Raw genomic sequence first — 25,604 nt, forward strand, 5'->3', positions numbered from 1 at the left:
CTTCATATGGGCATCATACCCTCGTTTAAGCTTCTGCTGATAATAAGCCATTTGGACCATAGCTGCCTCTCTCCGTTCCTCAACTAAATCCAGGCTCTTCTCCAGGAGGCCGTTGTTATTTTCCGGACTAAAAGAACTCGTCCTTAGCATGGGGAAACTGGATTCCAAAGGTATCACTGCCTCGGTTCCATAAGTCATGGAGAACGATGTTTCTTCAGTGGATCTACGCAGCGTAGTTCGATACGTCCATAAAACATGGGGTAGTTCTTCTACCCATCTGCCCTTCACATCGTCCAGCTTTTTCTTGAGTCCACTAACTATGACCTTGTTAACGGTATTGGCCTACCCGTTTCCTTGAGGATAAGCTGGAGTGGAGTATCTATTTATGATGCCCATGTCACCACAATATTTCCTAAAAGCTTTACTATCGAATTGGACGCCATTGTCTGAAATGAGCGTGTGTGGTACCCCAAATCTAGTAATGATGTTCTTCTAGATAAACTTCTTGGAATTGACGTCCCTAATATTTGCTAAGGGCTCAGCCTCGACCCATTTTGTGAAGTAGTCGGTCCCCACGAGCAGCCACCTTTTGTTTCCTACAACCCTTGGAAATGGCTCTACTATGTCCAATCCCCATTGAGCAAAAGGCCAAGGACTGGAGAGAGGGTTCAAAACTCCTCCAGGTTGATGAATGTTAGGAGTGAACCTCTGACATTGGTCACACTTTCTCGCATAGTCCTGAGCTTCCCTCTGCATGTTGGGCCACCAATATCCCTGAGTCAAGGCCCTATGGGCTAGGGACCTTCCTCTGGTGTGGCTTCCACAAATTCCCTCATGCAGTTCTTCCAAAAGTGCCTCCGTTGATTCGGGGCGCACGCATAACAAGTATGGTCCGGAGAAGGATCGTTTATACAATTTTTGATCCTCGGACAACCAGAAACGTGGTGCCTTTCGACGGATCTTATCTGCTTCAGCCTTGTCCTCGAGAAGGATGTCGTTTTTCAGAAAAGATATCACAGGGTCGATCCAACTAGGTCCAGGCCTTATTAGATGGATATGGGCTGCATTGACAGTGGTAAGAATGGGCTCTAGTAAATCTTCGACAAGGATAATCCTAGGCAAACGCTGAGCCGAGGATGTCGCCAAGGTAGCCAAAGAGTCTGCGTGTGTATTTCCACCTCTAGAAACATGAGACAGGATAAAGGAATCAAATTTAGCCTGCAGACACTTGACCTGGGCCAAGTATTCTTGCATTCTTAGATCCCTAGCCTCCATGGTCCCTGTCACCTGGCCAACCACTAGCTAAGAATCCGAGAGCATATGAACTCCCTTTCTGCCCATCCTATGTACCATGCTCATGCCGACCAAGACTGCTTCGTACTCAGCCTCATTATTAGTAGCCGAGAACGCCAATCTCAAAGATTTTTCGAAGACAATTCCCTTAGGGGACACCAGGACAAGTCCGACACTAGACCCTCTCTGGTTAGCTGCTCCATCAACGGACACTTTCCAAATAAGAGGTCATATGCCTGTGACCATGCCGACTGATTTTTCATCCATGCGAGATTCCTTCGCAGTTTCTTCTAACAATGGTTCGGCAAACTCCACCATCAAATTCGCAAGAACTTGGCCCTTCACCGAAGTGCGCGACATGTATTTGATATCAAAGGCTCCCAAAATAGTTCCCCATTTAGCCACCCTTCCAGAGTAGTCGGCACTGCGTAACACCGACTTAAGGGGCAGTTGGGTCAAAACTACAACGGTGTGGGACTGGAAATGGTGAGGGAGCTTCCGCGTGGCATGAACTACGGCTAGAAGTGCTTTCTCCAAGAGTAGATAACGTGCCTCGGCCTCATTCAAGGACTTACTGACATAATAGACCGGTCTTTGACCCCACCGTCGTCTCTTATAAGGACTAAACTGACTGCATGGAGGGTTACTACCAGATACGCAAACAGAACCTCGTCCACCTCAGGCCGAGACATAATGGATGGCCGGGAAAGATACTGCTTAAGTTGTTGGAAGGCTACCAAGCATTCCTCGGACCATTGGAAGCCTTTCCACTTATTCAAAAGTTGAAAGAAAGGCCTACATCTGTCAGCTGACTGAGAGATGAACCTGCTAAGAGCAGCGATCATTCCGGTCAATTTCTGAACTTCCTTTGGACTCGGAAGTGGCCGTAGGCCTTGAATAGCTCTGACCTGTGCCGGGTTCACCTCTATCCCTCTATGGGTAACCATATAACCTAGGAACTTTTCGAAACCCACACCAAAAGAGCACTTTGAGGCGTTAAGGCGCAGCTTGTACTTTCTAAGCACTTGAAAAGTGTTGTCCAAATCCTTCACGTGTGAAGGTATTGTTTTACTCTTCACTACCATATCATCCACGTACACCTCGATGGTCTTCCCAAGTTGCAATTCAAACATTCTGGTCATCATCCTTTGGTAGGTAGCCCCGGCATTCTTTAATCCGAACGACATCACTTTATAGTGATAATTCCCTGTTGGAGTAATGAAAGCAGTTTTCTCTTGATCCTCCACCGCCAATGGAATTTGGTGGTAACCCTGGAAGGCATCCAAAAAGCTCATCCGAGGATGTCCGACCGTGGCATCCACCAGCTGATCGATGCGTGGCATCGAGAATGAATCCTTTGGGCAGGCTTTGTTTAAATCCGTGAAGTCCACGCATACTCTCCAACTTCCGCTCTTCTTTGTCACCACGACCGTATGCGCCAACCATTCTGGGTAGAAAACTTCTTTAATAGCCCCAGCCCTCTTGAGCTTGAGCACTTTCTCTTTGACAGCCTCGGAGTGCTCCTTCGAAGAACGCCAAGGTGGTTGCCTTCTGGGAAGTATGGCAGGGTTGACATTCAAATGATGAAAAATGAAGCTTGGGTCTACCCCCGGAGCCTCATAGGGATCCCACGCAAAAATATCAATATTGTCTTTCAGAAACTCTAACAACTCCATCTTCTCCTGGTGTGGTAAACGTACGCTAACTTGAAAGAACCTTTCTGGATCATCTGCTATCAGAAACTTCTCCAAGTCTTCGCATAGGGCTTCCTCTGCTGTCACCGCGTCGAGCGCATCCAGAGTTGTTAATTGTTATAAGTCTTTCACAGCTGAGGTCGAGGACTCCGTTTCTGTCTGACGCAGTACCGCAGCCGATATACATTGCCTGGCCACCGACTGGCTGCCGAGAATCTCTTCAATGTGCTCTCTCGAAAGGAATTTAACCTTAACATGCAAGGTGGAGGAGACAGCACCCAGAGCGTGCAACCAAGGCCTAGCAAGGATAGCTGTGTATGGGGAATATGCGTCAACCACAATAAAATCCACCTCAACCGTCTAGGAGCTGGATTGCACAGGCAAACGAATCTATCCTTTTGGTATGACAGCTTTACCTTCAAAGCTTATGAGTGGCGAGTCATACGGAGTGAGATCTTCCAATTTCAACCTCAGCCCCTTGAATAAGTCAGGATACATGATGTCCGTGCCGCTGCCTTGATCAATCATCACCATTTTTACATCATAATTCCCTATTCTCAGAGTGACCACTAGCGCATCGTCATGGGGTTGAATAGTCCTAACCTTATCCTCCTCTGAAAATCCTAAGACGGGCACATTCACTTTCAACCTTTTCGGCCTAGAGCCCGCCTCATCGGCTTGGGAGTGCGAAACCGCCATCACCCTGGTGGGACATGAACCGGTCCTGCCAGGCGCAGCGAAAATAACGTTGATCATTCTCAAGGGCGGCCGAGATGAATTATTCCTCTAATTATTCGAGCCGGATTGACTACTGTGCCCATTAGGTTGGTACAGGTGCTGCTTTAATTTTCCTTCACTGACAAGTTGCTCCAAATGGTTCCAGAGGGTCCGATAGTTTTCAATAGTATGACCCACGTCTTAATGGTACTGACAAAAGAGCTTCTGATTCCTCTTGGCAAGATCCCCCGCCATCTTACTGGGCCATCTGAAGTAGGGTTCCTTATGGACCTTCTCCAATAACTGGTGCACCGGCTCTCGGAACACAGTATTAACAGTCTGAGGTGATGCCGAGCCAGATTGCCCGGAGTAATCTCTCCTCAGCCTGTTGTTGTGGTATTTGTCCGACCTGAAATCCCTTCTCTCCTGTGGGATAACCTTCGGCTTACCCTTCCCCTACTGTTGATCTTCCTCGACCCTTTTGTACTCATCGATACGGTCCATGAGGCGACGTACACTTCGTATGGGCTTTTTGGTCAAGGACTTCCTCAAGTCATGGTCAGTAAGAAGACCTACTTTAAAGTTATTGATCGCCACCTCATCAAAATCACCATCTATCTCGTTAAACATCTCCCAATACCGGTCGGAGTATGCTTTCAACATCTCGCCCTCCCTCATGGCCATAGATAACAGTGAGTCCAATGGTCGAGGAACTCTGCTGCATGTAATAAACCGTGACGCGAATGCTCTTGTAAGCTCCCCAAACGAACCTACAGACCCCGATTTAAGGCCGTTGAACCACCTCATAGCAACAGGTCCCAAGCTAGAAGGGAAAACTTTGCACATCAGGGTCTCATTGTGAGAATGCACCGCCATTCTCTGGTTAAAGTGACTCACATGTTCCACCGGATCAGTCCGGCCATTGTAGATGGTGAAAGTGAGCTGGGTGAACCTCCTGGGGAGTCTCCCATTCTCAATCCTACGTGAGAATGGTGATTTGGAGAGCTGGTGCAACGCCCGACTCATAACATCGTTCCCCAAGCCCCTAGAGGGGGGCTTTTTGTGCCTACGACCTGATGGGTCATCCTCTTCACAAGAGGATGTTCTGCTGGGGGGCGACCATGAGCTTGAACTGTAACTACTTCCCCGGGATTCCCCTGTAGAAGGATTCGATGAGGGTGGCGAATGCCTCCGCCTGACGAGGTGTAGTTTCCTCTTAAGGTGATTAATCTCCTTCTAGATGGCCTTGGCGCCACCTTCATGGGTGGTACTGCCCCCACCGTGAGTACGACTCGCTCTAGGATATTCGGTGTGAACTCTACCCTCTCGATCCTCCCGGTATTCAAGATGTTCGAAAGGATCCTCAGGTTGTGATCCCTGCGATTCTACATGGTATGAACCTAAACCAGCCATGGTACTCGAATTCCTTCAACACTAGATTTCCCACAGACGGCGCCAATTGTAAGAGCACAATTGCGCCTGGACCCAAAAACAAACGTGGGCTCAGGCCCAACGAGCCTTAAATAATAAAATTTGTAGAGTGTGGGCTCGAAATCTAGTTTAATGGTGTTGCAAACTTGATAAACAGACTAGAGTGTTATAGTATTTGCAAACAATAAACAAACATGACAAAGGAACCTCCTCGGACGTACGCCGAGGATGATTTATGTATTATCTTTCTTTTTCTTTCAAATGTTACAATTCTCAGTCCTCCTCCCCTTTTTTCTCCTTTTTTTTCACCACCTTCTGAAAAATACTTAAATAATAGCAGGAAGGTCCAAAAAATCTGCTGTTCAGGGGTCACTTCCCCATTAATGCGGCCAGGGAGGTAGGTGCAGCCTCTTTAATGTGGAGGTAGCAGCCTTTTTCTCAGATATTTCTCTCACACCCCTGTGTCTAGAAGGTACTTGGATGCCCCTCTTAACCAACAATTTTTCCAGAACTTTGCCTTGATCTTTTTGGCGGATCCCAGGGTCATCACGGGTCTGTTCGGGGGGAGATTCGTCCTCGGACGAATCCTCGGACCTTCCCCCTGTGGGCCGACTTGTATTCTCAAAGGTCTTTAGTCCAAAACGAGCTGGTACCTGTCAATGAAGCCCAAGGCCCAAAAATACTTGCTCGAGTCCTTTTACTCCCCACATGACCTATAATAATTTAGTTTTTTTTTTTTTTTAACTTTATAAATTAGATGTTTTTTTTAGGACTCATGAAATAATATAAAGTCAATGAAAACATATGAGTAGTAACATGGAACTGATTATTGGATTTGGGGAGGTGCTTGGTGAACTAGTCTACACTTTTGCCAACACATGAAATAAGATAAATCAGGACATATCTTGTTCTGTCATTGTTCCAAACCTTATAAGTGACTGATAAAATTTGTACATAAAGTTAGGATGGAAATTGAAAATCCCTTTTTCTTTTCATGCATTATCAAGTCTTCTTCATTATTTTCCAAGGGAAGATGTGTTCATTGTTAGTTGAGGCATGAATGAGCAACTTCTTTTTCGTCAATGAGGTCTTTGGCTGTTGCATCCATCTTTGCCCTTGAGAAGTCATCGATCTTGAGCCCTGCCAATGCGTAAACAAGTTCCAAACACTGAGTGCTGAAATAGTCTCATGCAAGTAGTATTAAAACATTTACACCATTTTTCACAGCATTTTGGAATATATAACATGCTAACTGCTAACACAAAAGTATGGTAGGCTATCATAATTATAACTATTCATTCATGAATCCTCCATTGTATTACTCTTAGCCCTTGTTTTATATCATCGTTGATTGCTCATCTGTAACTGTGAGTTCTAAGCTTTGTGCATTTCATTGTTATAGACTAATAGTTCATATATTTTAAATATATATCCTTGCTCTCTTCAACCACTAGCTTTGCTCTGAAACCAATATTTAGATCTAAGACATAATTGACAAACAGCATATATTCCTCTATGCAAATTATAGTGATTTGTAGCTTTAGAAACATTAGCAGTTCAACTCTTAAGGAAAGAAGAAGTAACATTTACAACATATAGAAGCCACAGAACTTACCCTTCACATTTGACCATTTTCCTTTCTGACATTTAATAGGAAAAGAGTAATAATATCCTTTGGGATCCCATAAGAACCATCAGAATACACTCCCATGGAAACCCACGTTCCCTGAATTACAGAGCCAAAGGAAAATTTACAAAAGATAATAATAATTAAAAAAAAGAAAAGAAAAAGAAGAATATAAAAGCAAGTAAGTCCTGCATGATCAAATGCTATTTGAGATGAAAGAGAATCAACCTTGGGAGTCCCAAGGACCCAATCACGCATATGATCACAAGTAGCACTTGCAGCAGACAATGCACTTGATGCTTTCTGAGCCTTGATAATGGCTGCGCCACACTGCTGTACAGTGTTGATGAACTCATTTTTTAACCTATGACAGACAAAATTTAAATAAATAAATAACAGAAAGGGAAGCAAAGTAAATAGCCTGATAAGGATGCATAGAGATGTGAAGATGGTCAACATAACAATGTTGTTGAAGACCCTGCAAAGAGTTGCAACCTAAATATTCAACATGCACCCAAATGTACCCAACACCAACCTAAAACTTTGGAGTTCAATAACTTTTCAAAAATATAAATTCAGGTCCTAATATAGAAGGACTGATGTGGGTAGTTTTGGGGATTAAATGTGTAAATTTCACATCTTTTTCTATTATACATTGACTGGTGCGGATGCTCTAACAGGGTGCAAGACAAATTTAAGAATAAGTTTGTTTTTTGATAAGTACAAACTCAGGTATAAAAATTGTTACCACCAACACCCTAAAGATTGGGATCCCTGGGTTAGGTAAATGGAATGTAGGTACTAATTGACAGTGCACCCCAAGCTATTGCTTAAAAGAAGCATGGTAATCTAAGGAGAGACATTAATTCACTGGAGCAATTTTGTCTTCGTAGATGATCAATCACTATTTATCTTGAGGGGAGGGATTGCTACAGTGACTAGAATCCATAAAAAAAAATTTCCCAAAAAAAATTGTTAAATAATTAAATTCACCATTTCCTAAAAACTTAATCTTTTAGGAAAAATAGTATCATGGTATGTAGGTGGTCTAAATTTGGAGGATTGAACCGTATGCCTGCTCTACCTCCCATGTAAATACTTAAAGGGTACTTTATCACCCTATGTCTCCAAATAATTTAAACATGTGAAAGTGGCAAAAAATAAACATGTTGGATATTTTGAGATACCAATGATCGTCAGTATCAAGTTCTTTGATTGGTCTCTCTCCATTTGGGGTGGTGACAGTTGCATGATTGACGTCCAGATATTGAGTTGAAGAGTGATTGCCCCAGATGATTACGTTCTTGACATCAGTAACATAAACCTTTAGTCTCTCAGCTATTTGACTTAATGCTCTGTTATGATCAAGTCGTGTTAGGCACGTGATGTTTTTCTCTGGGATTGAAGGAGCAAATTCTTTCAAGATGAGAGCATTGGTATTTGCAAGGTTGGCAACAACTAGCACCTGCATAATAAAGCAATGAAAGGGCATCAACGTAGGAAACAATATTTTTCTCCAAAAAAAAAAAAAAAAAAAAAAGAAGAAGAAGAAGAAAACACTTAGGAAACAATATTAATTCAAAAAATTAGCTGCATAAAAGTGAAGATTAAAAAAAAAAAAAGAACTCTTTAAAGATTTCAATCTTTCAACATTTGCAATTGTTAGAAATCTAACAATATGATTGATTATAAATGATGATGCCGAAAAAAATCACCAGTAAGCTGCAAGCACTCCTGAATCGAAACAACACCTGCAAAAAGAAAAGAATAGACCTAACAAAGAGCACCGGTGTGGTGCCGACCAAAACCCCTCCGAAGGTCAAGTTAGAGTCTCTTTTACAACCCTAAAGTGCCAGAGTTGAGTTAATTATGTATACCTTGATTTATAAGGGTTTCAGCGTATTTATAGTGGTGTAGGGTTAGCATCCACGCCTTGATTACGAAGTCCTTTCCTTCTAGGATTAGAACTCTTTCCTTTCGGATGCCTTCTATCAAGGCTAAACGTGCGATGCAAGAATTCTTCTTATGCATGTTCACGTGGAGATCCATTAAGGCCACATTAGCCCTAATTATATAGCGCGAATCCTTATTTGAGGCTTCTTGGAAATAATCCCGAAAGGATGATCCCTGCATCGTACCTGTCCGTCCACTGTGGATCCGTCCTCCTTGGCCATGTTAAATACAGTCATCTTTATGCCGTCATATCTACCAGGTATATCTGTCAAGCTCACTTTTATTCCCCTTCAATAAATAAGTTGGAAACAGACATACAGGAAATCTGGTTTTCACTGAATATGTTCATTAATAATTTGGAAACTAGACTCAAAAATGCACAATTATGTTGTCAATGATGGCACATAGAGACACAAGATTTGAGAGGATCAAAAGAAACAAACATATATATTTAGAGTATTAAGATTTGCTTGAATGGTGCATTTTCATGGCAGCTTCTTGTTCTTCCATTTTCAGAGTGAGTGAGGGGGCTAGAGAACTAGTAATTCGGATACACACTTCTTCAATCTGGAAAGAAAGGACAAACACTGCTCTCTGATGACTGAAAGATTTTTCTATCTAGGGAAATAGTATAATTCATGCAATATAAAGAATGTCTGATCAATTATTCTTATGATGTAAAGGGACTCTAGATTAGGTAGCTTAGCAATATTACTAATTTGAGCACAAGTGTCCCTCCAGGATGTAACTTAAAATAGTAACATTAACCAAGATATAGACATTCAGATTGTAGCTAATGGAGACAAATAGTGTCCCATGAATCAACGCCAAGACGTGGAGAGACTGCTTTGAGTTAGTACCAAGCAAAGTAACAGAGATATGCTTGTATTCAACACAAAGCATTCGAATTGAAAATTCCAACAAATTTTAAGATCAACCTGTCTACTATAGTGAAATTAAATTAAAGAAGGAAGGGAAATAACTTCACAATCAAGTAAGAAAAGGAAATACCTCATAAAAATTTTCGTTAAATACAAAATAAATAAATAAATAAAATCCCAAAAAATGTCTCAGATCCATTAGCATCAATCTTATCCAATGAAATCAATCAGCATCAATAGAACCAATACGTCTCCTCTTTTTAAACTTCAAAACATCTCAGAACATCCAGTTTCATTTTTAAAGTAAATGGAGCTATATATACAAAAAATACAAAATCTATGTAAGGTGAACTGATAATGTTCCAAACTGAGTGTGGCTGTGTGGGTGTCCCTAAAATCTTAAATCTACACACTCAAGAGAATTTATGTGGTCACCAAACACGTTCTGTTTAGAAGAAGCGCTTACCTGGAGAAAACAGCACCAGCACCATCCCACAGTGGCATTCTTCTATACACTGCCCATATCGTAAAGTGGGCGTTGTATCTCTTGTTCCTCATGGGTATTTTCTCTCTTGGGGCTTTTGTTTGGGCCAAGCTTGCTTACTTCCTAGGCTTGTGGGACGTAGCCCAATTGCCTTTCTTTTTCACTTATTAGTCTCTGGTTTGGGCTTTTCCAGCCTTGGTCCTTGGGTCCATATTAGCAAAAATGGGTATTAATAAGTGTTAACATGGTTTTTTTTTTTTTTTTTTAATTTATATATCAACCTTGATCGTGGAAACTAGCTTCTGAGCACGCACATGAGAGGCTCTTTTATTTTTTTGATAAATATTAATAATTTGCATTCATTATAAATTGAAATTACTACACATTTTTCAATCACAAAAAAATACCTAGCAGTGTGATGTGTGTTATGCGTTTATACCAAATATTAACACTTATCACACTTTTAGTTTTTTAGTGATTGAAAAATATGTAGTAATTTCAATTTATAATGAATGCAAATTATTAATATTTATCAAAAATAAATAAAAGAGCCTCTGAGCACGCGCGTGAGCACGTGCTCAAAGGCTAGTTTTGTTAAAGGAAAGGCTTCAGGCTCCATGTTTCTTTAATTTTTTTTTTTTGTGAACACGTTTCCTTAATTTTTGGGGTTGTTGTTGTTGATTTTTTTGGCAGTTATCTTCTCAAATAAAAAAAATATTTATGGCAGTTATCAATTTTTTTTTTAATCCTAAAATTTAGCACTTACTACACATCCATAACAAAAGTTAAAAAGAGCCTAAATTTAAATTTAGCAACTACTTTTAAGCACTTTTTTAATGTAAAGTGGGCAACCTGGGCCTTTTTTTGACAGATTTTCATTGTAATAAAAACACAAAATCTTAAATATTTATTGACCGATGGTTTTACCAATGTGACAATAAATGCTGACCCTCTTTTTATTTTTTTGTTGGAGTGGGAGGAGAAAATAAGATATGTAATGTGTTGCATTTCTCTTCCCCCCCCCCCCCCCCAATTTGTCTCTTATATTTTCCCTCGTCCCTTCCAATATAAGAATTTACAAAGACATACAAAAAAAGAAGAGAGAGAATAAAGAATGAGCTTTATTTTAGAGCTATAGTTGTCATTCAAGTCAGCAGGATACAAACTACAAACATGCACTTTACTAAGTTGTAGTGCACTTGACATCAACTTGTCTTGAGGAACAACTCAAAATCATAATTATAGGTGATGAGTCCAAGAGTATTCTATTGCAGAATATGTTTGCTCTATAGCACCAAAAATTATATAAGATTGCATTTGTTTGTCACTACATGATAGTGCTCCTTCCTTAAGCATTTCTTGTTGTTCACTGCTTTAATGAACGCAATTTGTATGACCAAAGGTCATTGCTATTTGAGAGAGGAATTGTGCTGCTTCGTGTGCTCCCTTTCTAGTTAAACAAGAAACCAAAGCAGATTTTCACCTTGGATATTACATAAGAATATCTGCACACCATTTTTAAGCATTTTTTAAATTCATGATTCCTTATTAAATGAGTACTAAAATTAGAGAGCAAACTCTTTTGTTTTCTATTCAGCAAAAAAAAAAAAAATGCTTTCTAGAATTCATTTTGTGATTTCAAAATTAAAAATTCTCCATTACCTACTCTTATTGGTAATGTTAAATATCATTATCTAGATTTTCATTCCAATGGACTAAGCCTCAGATAATCTCCCATTAAAAACTACGTAACATTATTCGGGTCAAGTCGGGTTGTCAACCGAATCAAACACAACTAGGCTCCACAAAGCCCAACAGTTGAAGCCAGAATTAAGGAATAGTTTTTAGAGCATATAACAGAACAAAACTAATCCATTTTTGAGACTTTCAATAAATAAATGAATACAACACCCCCCCCCCCCACCAAAAATAAAAGACATAAATCAATTGGGTCAATAGTTTTGCACCATTTTGTAGGCACTATTTTACGTGGGAGTTAAAAGAATTTATGTTTTTTTTACTTTCAGACTCTAAATCAAGTTAAAATAATAAGGGTTTTTTTTTTTTCCCTAAACTCTAAGTCAGAGTTCAACTAAATTTTTTAAAAAAAAATATCAATTTGAGTTTAAAAAAGTAATTTGAGTTCAAATAAAACTCATATTTGAATTTTGAACAAAATAACATGAATGTAAGAAAATGTGAGAGTTTGAAAAAGTGTGATCTATTTTGTAGACACTATTTTATGTGGGAGTTAAAAGATTTTTTTTTTTTTCTTTCAGACTATAAATCACGTTAAAAGAATAAGTTTTTTTTTTCCCTAAATTCTAAGTCAGCGTTCAACTTTTTTTTTTTTAAATATCAATTTGAGTTTTAAAAAAGTAATTTGAGTTCACATAGAACTCATACTTGAATTTTGAACAAAACAACAGGAATTAAAGAAAACGTGAGAATGGTTTTTTTTTTTTTTTTTAAATGCAATGTAAAAAACGTGTGGTTAGTGGAAAAATAGACAAAAAAAAAATACAATAATATATATCATTCCCACTCTTTAAAAAAGACTCATTAATTAGAGAAAATATTAAACACTCATCAGTCCAAATAAAAGAAAAAAGAAAAGATTAAAAAAGAAAAGAAAAGAAAAGATAATGATATGGAATCATTCTAAAAAAAAGATAATGATATGGAATGGATAATAATAACAAAATAAGAAAATCAAATATAAACCAAACAACTCATAATAGCAAACGTAATTTTCTGATATAGAGAACCCAACAGGCATGAGGCATCTAAATAAAGGTCATCAAAGATATTTACTTTTTTGCTATTGACTACACTTCAAGTCCAAAATCCAAAAAAACTGTTGGAGTTGGAGGACAAAACACATGAAAATCTTGAAAATCCACACGTTCCATGGAGTTTAGATAAATAAATACCTCATTTACTAAGCTACTTCTTGCAAGTGGCCTTGTTTTAGCCTACCTTCTGACCAATCACAATGGGCAATCTCACATCTGATTCCCGCACAAAGTTCATATTAGCCACAATCTACCTCTAATCTCTAAACACATCATCAAACCAAAAGAGGAGTAGAGAGAGAGAGAGCCAAAAGGACGTCAATGCAAAGTTGTATACACATTTGGGAAACCTGATTACAAACAATGTTTGCTTCATCTTTGCTTGCAAAACGCAGCCTGTGATCGACAACTATTGCCAAAAGCCCATCAACGAAATCACCACTCTCTCCAACACTAATGCCATTCGTTTTCCAGTCAGTACGTTCCTTGAAGAAATATGTGAAAGAAATTAGATGTGAGGTTGAAATAGAAGGGCTATTTTACACAAATATTTGATTTGTTTTTAAAATATAAGAAGTTATTTGTGAATTAGAAAACCAAAATAGAAAAGACCAATGTATATTGATATACACATTCCGTTAAGCAAGAACAAATAGAAAAAATGATGATAATGGTGAAAAGAAGATTAACAAAGAATTGAGAGAATTGGAGAACTGAAGAAGAAGCAATTTGAGTTTGAAAAACAACGTGAGTGTACTAAGAGTATGGTCTTATTTTATAGATGGTGTCTTACGTGGAAGTTAAAGAAGACTTTTTAGATTATTAAATTTTACCCCAAAAAATAGTAACTTTTTAACGTGGGTTTCTAAAATAAAATAATAACTTTTTAACGTGGGTTTAAAAAAAAGGAAATATTTTTGGCCAATTAAAAAAATAAAGAAAGAGAAGTTTAAACATTTTTTTTTTTTTTTAGAAAGAGAAGTTTAAACATGAAGTTTGTTTCTGAATAAATGGGTTAGTGGAGAGTAATCTTATTTTGTAGGCAATGTTTTAGTGGGAGTTAAAGTCTTATTTTTACTTTGTTGTCCTTTAATTCTATCTCTACTTAAACTTAGAGAAATAAAGGTATTTTGGACCCAAAAAAAAATCTTGTCCAAACAAGGATAGATAAAATAAGGAAATGTTATGTCCGGAGCTAGGGAAAAAGGGGCTATTTATGCCACCAATCAGGAGCTGGCACGTCAGATATTCAAGGAGCCTAAGTACACTCTATCACACAGGATTGTAGCTCAAACAAAACCAAAATCACCAAACACATTCTGTTTACCTGGAGAAAATAGGTACAACACCAGCACCAACGCCTCCTCTCCTCTGACCAACGGAGCTCTTCCCTGCCGATGGAGCCGCCGCGGCGTCGATCTGAGCCGGCGCCCACACACCAAATACTGCGGTTTGTTCCGATTTCCCCTTTATTTATTGATGAGCACATTACTAAGGCATAATTGAAAGGATGTATCGGCCACTAGTGCTAGCACAAGAGGATACATCCTTTCTATTGCGCCTTCATAATATGTGCATTAAGATCTTTGGTGATATTAACCATCAGAGTGACATACTTATTTTCTACATGTCCCTTAAAGCTTTTGGATTGTCAAGTACATTCGCTTCTATAGCTTCAGAAGAAAATGTCATTGTTATTCTTCTATGTGATGGTTGTCTATGAAATTAAAATAGCACCCAAAAAATAATTAAGAGAGAAATGAGAAGAAAATCCATGCTGAATTTACACATCCCAATTTTAATATCAATACAAAGCATGACTTGCCTCACGCAAGGGGTTGGACGTGCCAATTGACTTACAGGCCATTGGTATGTAACCACCCTTTATTATTTTATTACAAACCATAGGTACTACATTAGAGAGATCTGATGCCAAAACATAGTTATACATGCTTGATTAAATGCATTGCAAGTCTTATGCTTATTATATACAAGCACTAGTGGCCGATACATCCTTTCATTTATGCCTTAGTAATGTGCTCATCAATACCTTTGGTGATATTAACCCTCAGAGTGATGTACTTATTTGGAGCTGGCACATACTCCCTAAGTTTCTCATATTCAATGTTCAATTTGGCCAAGCTTCCAGTACCCTTTGGAACAACCTGATAGGTGGCCTTAAAGGTCTTGTATTCCTGCATGATATCTCCATCAACACCAATAAGAGTTGCTGACCTATTTGCATCATCATATTCAACCTTCTCCTTGAAAACCAAGCCGGATTTCCCCTCTATTGTTTCACAAGAAAATATGAATATCAAATTCGATCAATTTCACAATAATGTATAGACATCAGACTTATAAAGTCTAACAATAATTGTCCAAATATTATGTACGATAATACAAATTTGTGAGTGATTGCCCAAACATTCTTTAAGAATGAAAAGTGGTAATTAAGTTTCCCAAATTTGCAAGGTCAGTATAATGTGATCCCCATAACATTCTTTGCTGGTCTAATTTTAAAATTTTGAATTATGTTATGTTCTGAAAGTCACTATGCTCTATCTTTTTGCAAAACAGGTATTAAGTGTAGGCAAAAATAACTATTTTTAGGTTGCCCCGTCATGATTATACTGTCATATTTATTTAATTTTCAGTTTGTGTTTTTTTTCTTGAACCTTGAATTAATTTTTTTGGATTTGCTTTTCTTGAGAGCTTGTTCAATTAGGAATCCAACACTAAAATGAATTTAATTGAATGGGAATCTTGTTTTTTGTTACAGGTGCCTTTTTGACAAGTTTTTTTACTGTGGTTGTTGAATTCTCCACCGTGAATCTAGGCCTCCAAGAGAAAAACAATTGACGAAGAAGAGAAAGTGTAGCATTTGCAAAGAAACGGGTCATGTGAGAAGCAATTGTTCGTCACATAAGCATTTTGGGTAATTATATAAAATTATCGATTTTTGTATTAATTTATTATTTAAATTTTTGGTTTATAAAATTTCTTCTTGTAGGGATGTTGCAAATACAAGCTTGACACCACACTGGGAGTCAATGCATTAACAAAGTCAAATTGAGGTTATTTAATTATAATATATTCAATTTCACAATAATACATATCTTTAATGATATTTTTCAAAATGAACTTTTAATTTTTTGAATTAGGAATCTTCGATAGCAAGGTTGAACCCATCAGTCATAGCAAATACATAGCACTCCACAAGTTTTGTACAAGTATATGATGTATTTGGTTTTTTTTACTTAGTATAAATTGTTCTATAATGGATGATTTTGTTATTTATTCTAATTTGTATTTGTCAATCATCTTTAGGATTCTTTGTCAGTTGCGACGTATCCTTCTACATCATCATCATCATCTACTATATATATATATATACATCCTAACCAGTCATTATTTACAGTATGACCACTTACTGTTTAATTAGAATATATTGAATTCTTTTTTTAACTGTGCTCATTCTATTTTTTTTTTTTTTTTTTTTTTTGGTATTTGGTTGTTCTTTTATGTAAGATCTATTATAACAATTCCAAGAAAGCTGATGTCCAAACAAGTTTTGTGACCAAGAGAATGCATTGGGAAGCAAATATTTTTTGCTATACAATATTTTAATTGTGGTGGATGGAGCCATCTTCTTGTAGTTTGAATTGAGACAAGTTTTATTTTAAGATATATCTTCAATCATATGATTCTCTTTTTGTATTCTGAATCATGACATGTTTTATTTCAAGTGAATGTATTGTCAATTAGAAACTTTTATAAAAAAAATTGTGGCATGTTTTATTTCAAATGTATTTGTAATTTCAAATGTATTTGTAATCTTATAATTCTCTTTTTATATTTTGAATCATGACAAGTTTTATTTTAAGTGAATGTATTGTTAATTAAAAACTTTAAAAAAAATTGTGACAAGTTTTATTTCAGATGTGTTTGTAATCTTATGACTCTCTTTTTCTATTCTGAATTATGACAAGTTTTATTTCAGGTGAATGTATTGTCAATTAGAAACTTTTATTTCAAATTGTGACAGGTTTTATTGTCAATTAAAAACTCTGCTTTCAAAAAAGAATTTTGGGTGTATATGTAATTATCCTGTGAAGTAAGAACCAAAAAATGCTTATAGATTTTTTTTTTTTTGGTCTTGTATAGATTCATTCAATCATGTTTTTTTACATATTGTTTGAGAAACAAGTGTATTCATGAAAGATTATTTTTAATGCTTTAAAACTTACAAAATAAAACATAATGCATTTATTTCATTGATTGAACAACGTCATACATTTAAACCATTTAAGCACTGATCTGATCAGATACAGATATTATGGAATCACAATATCAACAAATTAGCTCTTAGATCTAGCTAAAGATGCAAAAATGTGTGCAGCTGTGCAAAAGAATGATCAACCTTTTCAATATAACTGTGTTTTAAGCATACAAAGCTCATATGATGCATATAAAGTACCTTCGTTAATCAGTATAGGGAACAATGAGAGTGGGTGATACATAAAGAATATAAGCAGCTTTAGCCATAAAAGACAGAGCAAGCAATCAACTGGGTTGCATACAACAATGAGATTGGTTGATACATATGGAACTTTCACTTTATACTGTAAGTGTTAATGTTAATTGTTAAACTGTTAAATAGGTACATTTTTGTTAAAAATCTAGTGGCATAAATTAATCATGCCCAAGCAATCAAGTGAACATAATTCATTTAACCCCTATATCACATGGGTCTACTTGCAATTCCATAAAGTATTCCATGTATTTTAGCTGTAGCCATTAACCAAGTCATTCTTACTGTTCTTCACTGATATTCTTTTCTAAACTAAACCTAACCATTCTAACTGTTCTTCACTGATATTCTTGTAAACTAAACCTAACAGTCCTAACCATTCTAACTGTTCTTCACTGATATTCTTCTAAAAAAGGAGTAGCATCATAGATAACTAGATTCTTGTAAGGCACAAATAATCCAGGAAGCTGCAGAATTTTGTGCTTCCTTTACTCTTGACTTTTCATCTCCCTCTCTATATAAAATGCCATCTACTGTTGATATTTGAACCGATGAAACATATTTCTTGTTGTGTGGTGGACCCTCATCCTTCTCAAGGCTGCAAGTTATGGCAAAAGTACATTCAGATTCAATATCTTACAATATAGATAAGGAAGTGAGTATTTGAAAAAACAGTGAATACTTGAGAAGAAGAAAAGCATGAAAATTTTATATCCAACGTAGGTGGTGGTTTAACGGTACACACATGGAGGAGATTAAAAAAAGCATTTCATTGCAAGATTAAAAACTGCAATGAACGTGCGAGTGCCAACAAGCCAATAGAACAAACTACAAAGCCTACTAGTTTATGTTCATTTGACATGCCATAGAGATCAGTATTCCTGGTTCCAGTCATTGTGAACCCAGTAATCAGGCTCTTCAAAACATTCCATGCCATCCTTATGAAATTCTAAATCATAAACTATGGCCTATGGGAGAGAGAGGAGGGAGGGAGGGGGAGAGAGAATACAGAAGGCTTGATCGTGGTTCAACTCACAAATCTAACAGGCTCATCATCAAATAATTCAGAACACACACACACACACATACTCTGTATTGCTTCACTGCTCATAATAAAGAAGCTCATACCTGTAAATAGGCTTAGGCCATTTTTTCTTGCCACAAAGCTCATGTAACTTCTGCTTTGCTCCATCAATCTCAAATGACTATTGAGTCCAAAAGAAAAATCTAACCTCCCAACATTAGTGAGCATAGATTCCTTCTTCTGAGAAGAACCTGAGGCAATAAACTTACCATCGACATATACAGTTGCAACATTCTTTTCCCCATTCTTCCAATACTTAATGTCAACTTGCTTCCCTTGCTTCTGACACAACTCAAACAACATCGTGACAGGCATGAGCCATAGGAGTCCCTCTAACTCTGCTTTCAAAAGCGATAGGTTGGAAACTACAATCACTAAATGGTGTATAACAGACTTTATAAAATGATAAATAATAATTTATCAAAAAGACCACATTATGTGAATTAGACTGATTTCAAGTAGTGAACTAAAGAACAGGAATTCATCTCCAGATTTAGAAATTCATCAATTTGTTTATTCATAATATATCATTTATTCATGTAAGAACTTGAAATACTAACTAAATAAATCCTATCAAAAGAACAAACACACCAGCGCAAGACCGAGGATAAAATACAAAGAAAAACCCCAAAAAGTTTCATCCCAAAAAAAAAAAAAATCATGATTTGAAACCCAAACAAAATTAGCTGGAACAAGAAAACAAGATTCTCATAATAGACAAATCAGATTTGTTTAGGGTTGAACTTAACCACTTTGGAATCCAATCAAAACGCACCAAGGTACCAAAATACAGCAAAACCCATACCAAAGCAAGTGATTAACGTCCAAAAACCCTAACCCAAAACCATCAATATTTTGAAATCCAGATTGAGTAAAAGAACAAATCATGAAAAAACAAAGGGGAAATCAGAACAAACCGCAGTATTTGGTGCATGGGCGCCAGCTCAGATCGACGTCGCGGCAGCTCCATCGGCGAGGAAGAGCTCCATTGGTCAGAGGAGAGGAGGCGTTGGTGCTACTGCTGCTGCTGTTTTCTCCAGGCAAGGGCTTCTTCTGAATAAAATATAGGAGCATATTGTTCTTGTCCGTGCAATTTATTTGGTACCAATAAAAAGAGACATCAGGGAGCGAGTAGTTCCAGGGTGGGTCTACGAAGTAGTTGTTAGTAATTAGTTATGTGATTATCATCGTCAGGTTCAAAGCTCATTAAATACTAATTCAATCAGTAAGCATACAATAAATTGCCTCTACAGTCACGAGTAGTTATTGGGTGGGTTTACGAAGTAATTGTTAGTTATTCGTTATTAGTTATGTGATTTGAGCCCTACCAGCCAGATTCAAAGCTCATTAAATACTATTCCAATCAGTAAGCATATAATAAATTGCCTTCACAGTCATTAGATCGTGTTACTCCCAGAGTTTTGTGTTGCAAAAATGCAAAAAAGTCAACAATATGGGGGATGTTTATGAAGTTGATTGCTAGTGGCAAAGAGGGTTCTTGGCAAGAATTGGCCAAATCTCTTCATGTCATTTTCCTATATAGAGTGAGAACTAAGTCAATTTTGTCAAGTAGGATAGGATAAGTGGCAATGTAACCCTGTAGATATTTATCTTGTTTACTATTTCTAAGGAAAATGCTAATATGTGTTTGATTGATTTGCACATCTGGGTCTTCTCCCATAATTAATAGTAGTGATCAAACGGAGACACTAATGTCCGATCCTTTTATGGTTCATAGAGGGTTCTTGGTTTTGAGAATGGGTTAAATCTCTTTATGCCATTTTCCTAGATAGAGCGAGAACAAGTCCATTTTGTCAAGCAGGATAGGATAAGTGGCAATATAACCCTACACATATTTATCTTGCTTACTATTTCTAAGGAAAGGGTGAATGTTCTGAAGCCTGTGCTGTGAATGATGTGTGTATGGTGAGAATGGCAGAAAAAACATGAAAATTCGTGAGTTTGGTATTTGGTTTTTTAATAACTTGTTCTGGAGATTATCAAAATTGGATGAATGTCTCAGTTAAGTAGGCTAAATAGTAGTGTTAGGCCTAATTTTGCACATGTTTTTCTATTTGGGATTCCTAACTATGAATATTATGACTCTAGGAGAAGTTTTAAATGCTTCATAATTTGGGAGTGAGTGGTGAAATGATTCGTAAGTGGTGAGGTAGTTGAGAAGATTTAGATTAAAAAATCTACCTTTTTGGAATGTAAATTTTATGTTGTTCAATTTTAGTTCAAGGTTTTATAATATATAGCTGAATATACATTTGGCAGTCAAACAAAGTCATTGAAAAATTGAATTAATTATTTGATTTTCATTGTTTTCAAGTAGAATCTTGCAGAACACCGAGCTACAGGATGGAAAAAGCTCCATTTTTTGTCCAACAATAACCTGTCGTTGATGTAATTATTTAATATTATTTGCAATACAATATATGTTTTCCCTTTGGGGGGGGGGAGTAAAGATAAGTTATTTCATTATTTATCTTGAATTACGATGTTGATTTGATGATGATCATGATCATGAGGATAGTGTGAAATTGATTTTAGAAGAAAAAAAGAATACTGCTAGGATGAACTTTTCACTTTACATTATATTTACATTTGAATTTTAAAGGTACTTCTATAGTCTATGCAAGGTAAGGAAAGGACTGCATACTTTTTCTTAGTATCATGCATCTTGGAAATGTTTATTTTGTTAGTGAAAAAAATGGCTTAGATGAGTAGTTGGGTAGTTTCAAGGTAAAGTTTAATATGACATATCAAGTCTTATGTCATTATGAAATCATTAGTCTTTCACCATTGCGTAAACCAAAGATTTTGGCCCTGTTTGGGTTTTTTTTTTTTTTATCACTCATCACTCCTCACTCAATTTTTATCACTCATCACTCATTATTTATCACTCATCACTCAAAATACTCCTATTTCTTATATCCACCCGTTTGGCACACATTACTCAACTTGTCATCACTTAAAATTATCAACTTTTTGTGGGCCCCATACCTGTAACTTGGTCAGAGCAAAGCTGATAGCCTACCCGTGAAAGGTTTCACCCCCATTTTTTCTCTTTTCTCATTTCTTGTTCCCTCTTTGTCGTTGTTTTTCCTTGTTGTTTGGTTGGTGAGAAAATAATAGAGAAGTTCAAAATAATTTCTCCTCACTACTACTTTGTTCCTACAAAAAAAAAAAAAAAAAAAAATCACATAAAATACATCAAAATAATTTCTTTCTTTTCTTTGAAACAAAAACAAACAATTTTGTTGATGATAGATTTCACCACAAACCCATCAAAAATAAGATGTCACTTCCTTTGTGACCATTATACTGAAAGTAGATGTTGCAATGACAAATATTCTAATATGAAAGTTTACTTTGGATAGCTGGGTGACTTTATTCAATGTTGTTTTCCGAGCAACTTGTGGGGTTAACTTGACCCTTTCTACATATCAAGCAATGTTGACAATGTAATTAGGACTTGATAAATGAGAAACCAATTAGTAGGATGATTCATTGATGACACCTGTATTTGCTTCTCAATTAAATTCTTATATAGTTTGTATCTTTTCTTTTTTGCAGGGGAGTACTTGGGTCTCATAGGAGAAAAACTTAATGGAGCAGAAATGATTTCTTGTGGGCTTGCTACACATTATGCGCATAGCTCAGTTAAGATTGTTGGACCCGTTCATTGTTTTAATCATCGTTCCTGTTTATATAACATAGTATTGCCTCCTTTTTTCCACAGAAGCTTGCATTAATCGAAGAACAACTTGGGAAATTGGATACTGATGATCCTTCTGCCATTGAAACTTCTTTAGAAAAATATAGTGACCTTGTCTATCTAGATAATATAAGTGTACTTCACAGGTATGTCTATTATCCCCTCAGGTGTGTGAGTATTTACGTAGCAGATATAAAATGCTGATCTATTTATTATGCAATTTTGTCTAGGATTGAAATACTTGATAAATGTTTCAGCCATGACACAGTTGAAGAAATTATCGATTCCTTGGTAAGAACATGTTGATTTGCATATTTCTTTTTCTTTTTTTTAAACTATTAAGCATTAACCCATTACAATATAACAGATTTCCATGATACTTTGTATGGAACAAGATGTTCAACATGTCTGATTTCATACTCAAATCTCTTTCTGTTATTTTAAAATTGATGGTACGAAAGAAAATAACAGAAAATCTTAGGCATGAGAAACCATATTGCTGGAGAAAAGGAAAATTAAATGAAAAAATATCTATACCAACTCTTTACTTGGAGAACTGTATCATTTTTAAAACTTTTTGCTTCATCAAGGAGACACTTTTCAATTAGTCGATCTGAGTACCCTGTAGATGCTTCCTGTCATCTTCATCTTTACAGGTGGCTAGAATGACTGAAGCAGCCATATAGCCAAAATCATTTTATTGAATTAAAAAATAAAAATAAAAAAAATAAAAAAAAAAACTTAACAGCATTATGATAAATGTCTTTAGCTACCTCACAGTTGATTGGAAAGCAATTTTGTAGGGATACATTTTATATACAGTTAATGGAATTGCTAATGAGCCCTAGCTCAAATGACACTTCTTAACTTAAGAATGGGATGGAGGCTAAGGTCATGGGTTCAAGGCCAACCCAAAGCATGTGTAAAAAAAAAAAAAATACAAATAATGGAAGTGTGTCTTGAATTGGTTACTTCTTCCTTTTGACTTTTTGGACCATATTTATACATAGTGTGTGTTAAGTCTCTCAAGTACTAACCTGAAGGTTGGGCTGTATGAGTTGTGATTGTCGCATGCTAGTATTACCATCTTTATGGTAATAAAATGAAACAAAATATGTGGTATTTCTCTAAATTGTTACTCCCTATACTTTTCTGGATGAACCTTGTGAGTTGTGATTGCGTTTTTAAATTAAACAATTCTCTCAGGAGAGTGAGACAAGTAAAACAAATGATGCATGGTGCATCTCCACCCTAAGGAGACTTAGGGCCCGTTTGGATGGAGGGAGGAAGGAGAGAGAGTAGAGGGAAGTAGAGTAGAGTTGGCTAAAAATAGGCTAATTTTGGGGTCAAATTTACTCTACTCTACTCTACTCCCCTTCCTTCTCCCTCAATCCAAATGGACCATTAAGGAAGCTTCACCATTAGGCTTGAAGGTTTCTTTGAAATCTGTGTGTCCCTGATACTCAAAACTAGGCCTTTTTCCCTTGTCTTCTCCTCCTCCCCCTTTAAGAAACTATTGCATTACGACCTAATCACCATACTGGCTCAGATACGAGAAGGTAGATTTCAGACCCTTGATCAGTGCTTGATACGTGAGTACCGAATGTCACTGCAAGGGATATCTAATCAGATTTCCAGAGATTTTTGTGAGGTATAAAGTCTCCTGATTGTCATCTTAATAAAACAAACCCTCATGATCCTAGTTACTTTCATTTTTTTTTTTTTTCTGTACTTTTTCTAAAGGGTGTTCGGGCACGAATGGTAGACAAGGACCTGGCACCAAAGGTATCATCAGCTTATGTTATCTGCCTTTTGGACAAGTGGGGAAGCAATATTGCATTTAAGAATCCAATCTAAAATAAATTTTTTTTTTTTTAAAACAAAGCAAGCTGTTGTAAGAGGAGAAGGTACTGTGGAAGATTGGGGTTCTATCGTTGATAATCAGATTTGTTGGTGGTTGCTACTACTTTTAATTGTTGAAGTGTCATGTTTTATATGCAGTGGAATCCTCCGAGGTTGGAACAAGTGTCCAAAGACATGGTGGAGCACTATTTTTCACCACTCAGCAAATCTGAGCCTGAATTGGAGCTACCCACAGAAGTGCGAGAAGCATTCACATAGTTAATCAAATTGCAACAGTTTTGCTTAATTAATGGAAGAAGCCAAAGGTATTTTGGATGAAACTGCCTGGATTGTAGCCTTCCATCATTGGCAATTATCAATACAAAGGGGAGAACTAACCCACCATTTTGTAGCTTATTGTTGACCTTGGAATGAAAGAAAAGTAAAAGAATAAATAAAGCTGTAGATTTTGTTTGGACTAGTGGATGTGACCTACAAAGAACATTGCGATTACAGAAGAAACTCTAAAAAGAGTATGTTTCGAGCTTCAAGATTGGTAATTTTGGGTTTGTTGTCATGGATCTTTTATGTGACAGAAGAATGTCCCTTGTTGAACAGGGACTAAGATTGAATTCCGCGGTGTTGAACATTTCTTGATGTAATAGTGGATTCCTAGGGAGGAGGCAATAAAAAATTTAAATCCTTCTGTTTGGTTAGCGCCAAAGTCAGTGACTAAAGTAGTATTTAGTTTTTCAATATAATTAAAGACACAAGAAATACGGGGATGGCAATTTGTAAATATGTGTAACACAATTGAATTTGCTTTGCTTATCTTTCTTTTTTATTCAGGTTGAAACTCAAGGGGCATGGCCCTCTTAGCTGCCAGGACTTGAAGCCTGAGTTCAGGATATTGCTAGTGAAAGAACCACACAAAAATCAGTTTCTTTCTTGAGAATTTTATTAATTCCTTTACACATGGTTCATTCACATGAAAAGAAAATATAAATTACTTTGCTGGGACACCTGATGTAATAATTTATGTATCTAATTTCTTTTATATGTACTGTCCATCATGACACCTATGTATGAAATTCCTTAGTTGTATTCTTGCATTTCTCTTGTACTACATAGGAATGCAATTCCTTTTGCTAAGAGTTATTCCATCCGGTGCTCTAGTGCGCTAGACGGAAGCCTTGCGGGTATTTAATATGCATGTCCATGAGTCATTGAAGGATCTGCTGTGAAATTTCACATATTTCCTTGGAAAACGTGTGTATGGAGAATGCCAAGTTTGGTGGGGAAGTAATATTAGAAACCGAATGACCAAACCAAAAGTACTGTAAAGTGTAGAGCTGCTTGTTACTAAAAAATTTAGCTTCTTAAAATGGAGAACAGAGAATACATTTGGTAACAATTTTCTTTTCCAACAATTAAATTTCAATGCTGCTTGGGTGGTTTCTTTGACCTTTCATGCTTCCCTAAGTTATTCAAAAAGATTACTATCAACCTTCCTCCGTGTAATAGATTGGTGGGTCTCGTTTCTTT

At 36.8% G+C, this 25,604-nt stretch overlaps 1 protein-coding gene and 1 pseudogene across 10 annotated transcripts in view; one reads left to right on the plus strand and one right to left on the minus strand.

The window, feature by feature from the left end:
• Window positions 1–5,962: 5,962 nt before the first annotated feature.
• Window positions 5,963–25,604, minus strand: part of LOC142616621 (malate dehydrogenase, cytoplasmic-like) — a 37,809-nt pseudogene continuing 18,167 nt past the window's right edge.
• Window positions 14,187–25,604, plus strand: part of LOC142614918 (small ribosomal subunit protein mS47-like) — a 33,815-nt gene continuing 22,397 nt past the window's right edge. The window contains exons 1-9 of one of the 10 annotated variants that reach the window (XM_075787555.1): window positions 14,187–14,325; window positions 15,658–15,813; window positions 15,889–15,952; window positions 17,369–17,502; window positions 20,832–20,902; window positions 22,076–22,161; window positions 22,242–22,363; window positions 22,448–22,508; window positions 24,219–24,907. In XM_075787555.1, the coding sequence (XP_075643670.1) occupies window positions 22,120–22,161; window positions 22,242–22,363; window positions 22,448–22,508; window positions 24,219–24,338 (345 nt within the window). In that variant the 5' untranslated portion in view covers window positions 14,187–14,325; window positions 15,658–15,813; window positions 15,889–15,952; ... (1 more) ...; window positions 20,832–20,902; window positions 22,076–22,119 and the 3' untranslated portion in view covers window positions 24,339–24,907. Of the gene's footprint in view, window positions 14,326–15,657; window positions 15,814–15,888; window positions 15,953–17,368; window positions 17,503–20,831; window positions 20,903–22,075; window positions 22,162–22,241; window positions 22,364–22,447; window positions 22,509–24,218; window positions 24,908–25,604 lie in introns of those variants that run through there. The other 9 variants (XM_075787552.1, XM_075787556.1, XM_075787553.1 and 6 more) reach the window with 9 other exon arrangements.

The sequence above is a fragment of the Castanea sativa genome, chromosome 11 (genome assembly GCF_040712315.1).
Source record: "Castanea sativa cultivar Marrone di Chiusa Pesio chromosome 11, ASM4071231v1".
In the NCBI taxonomy this organism is placed as follows: domain Eukaryota; kingdom Viridiplantae; phylum Streptophyta; class Magnoliopsida; order Fagales; family Fagaceae; genus Castanea; species Castanea sativa.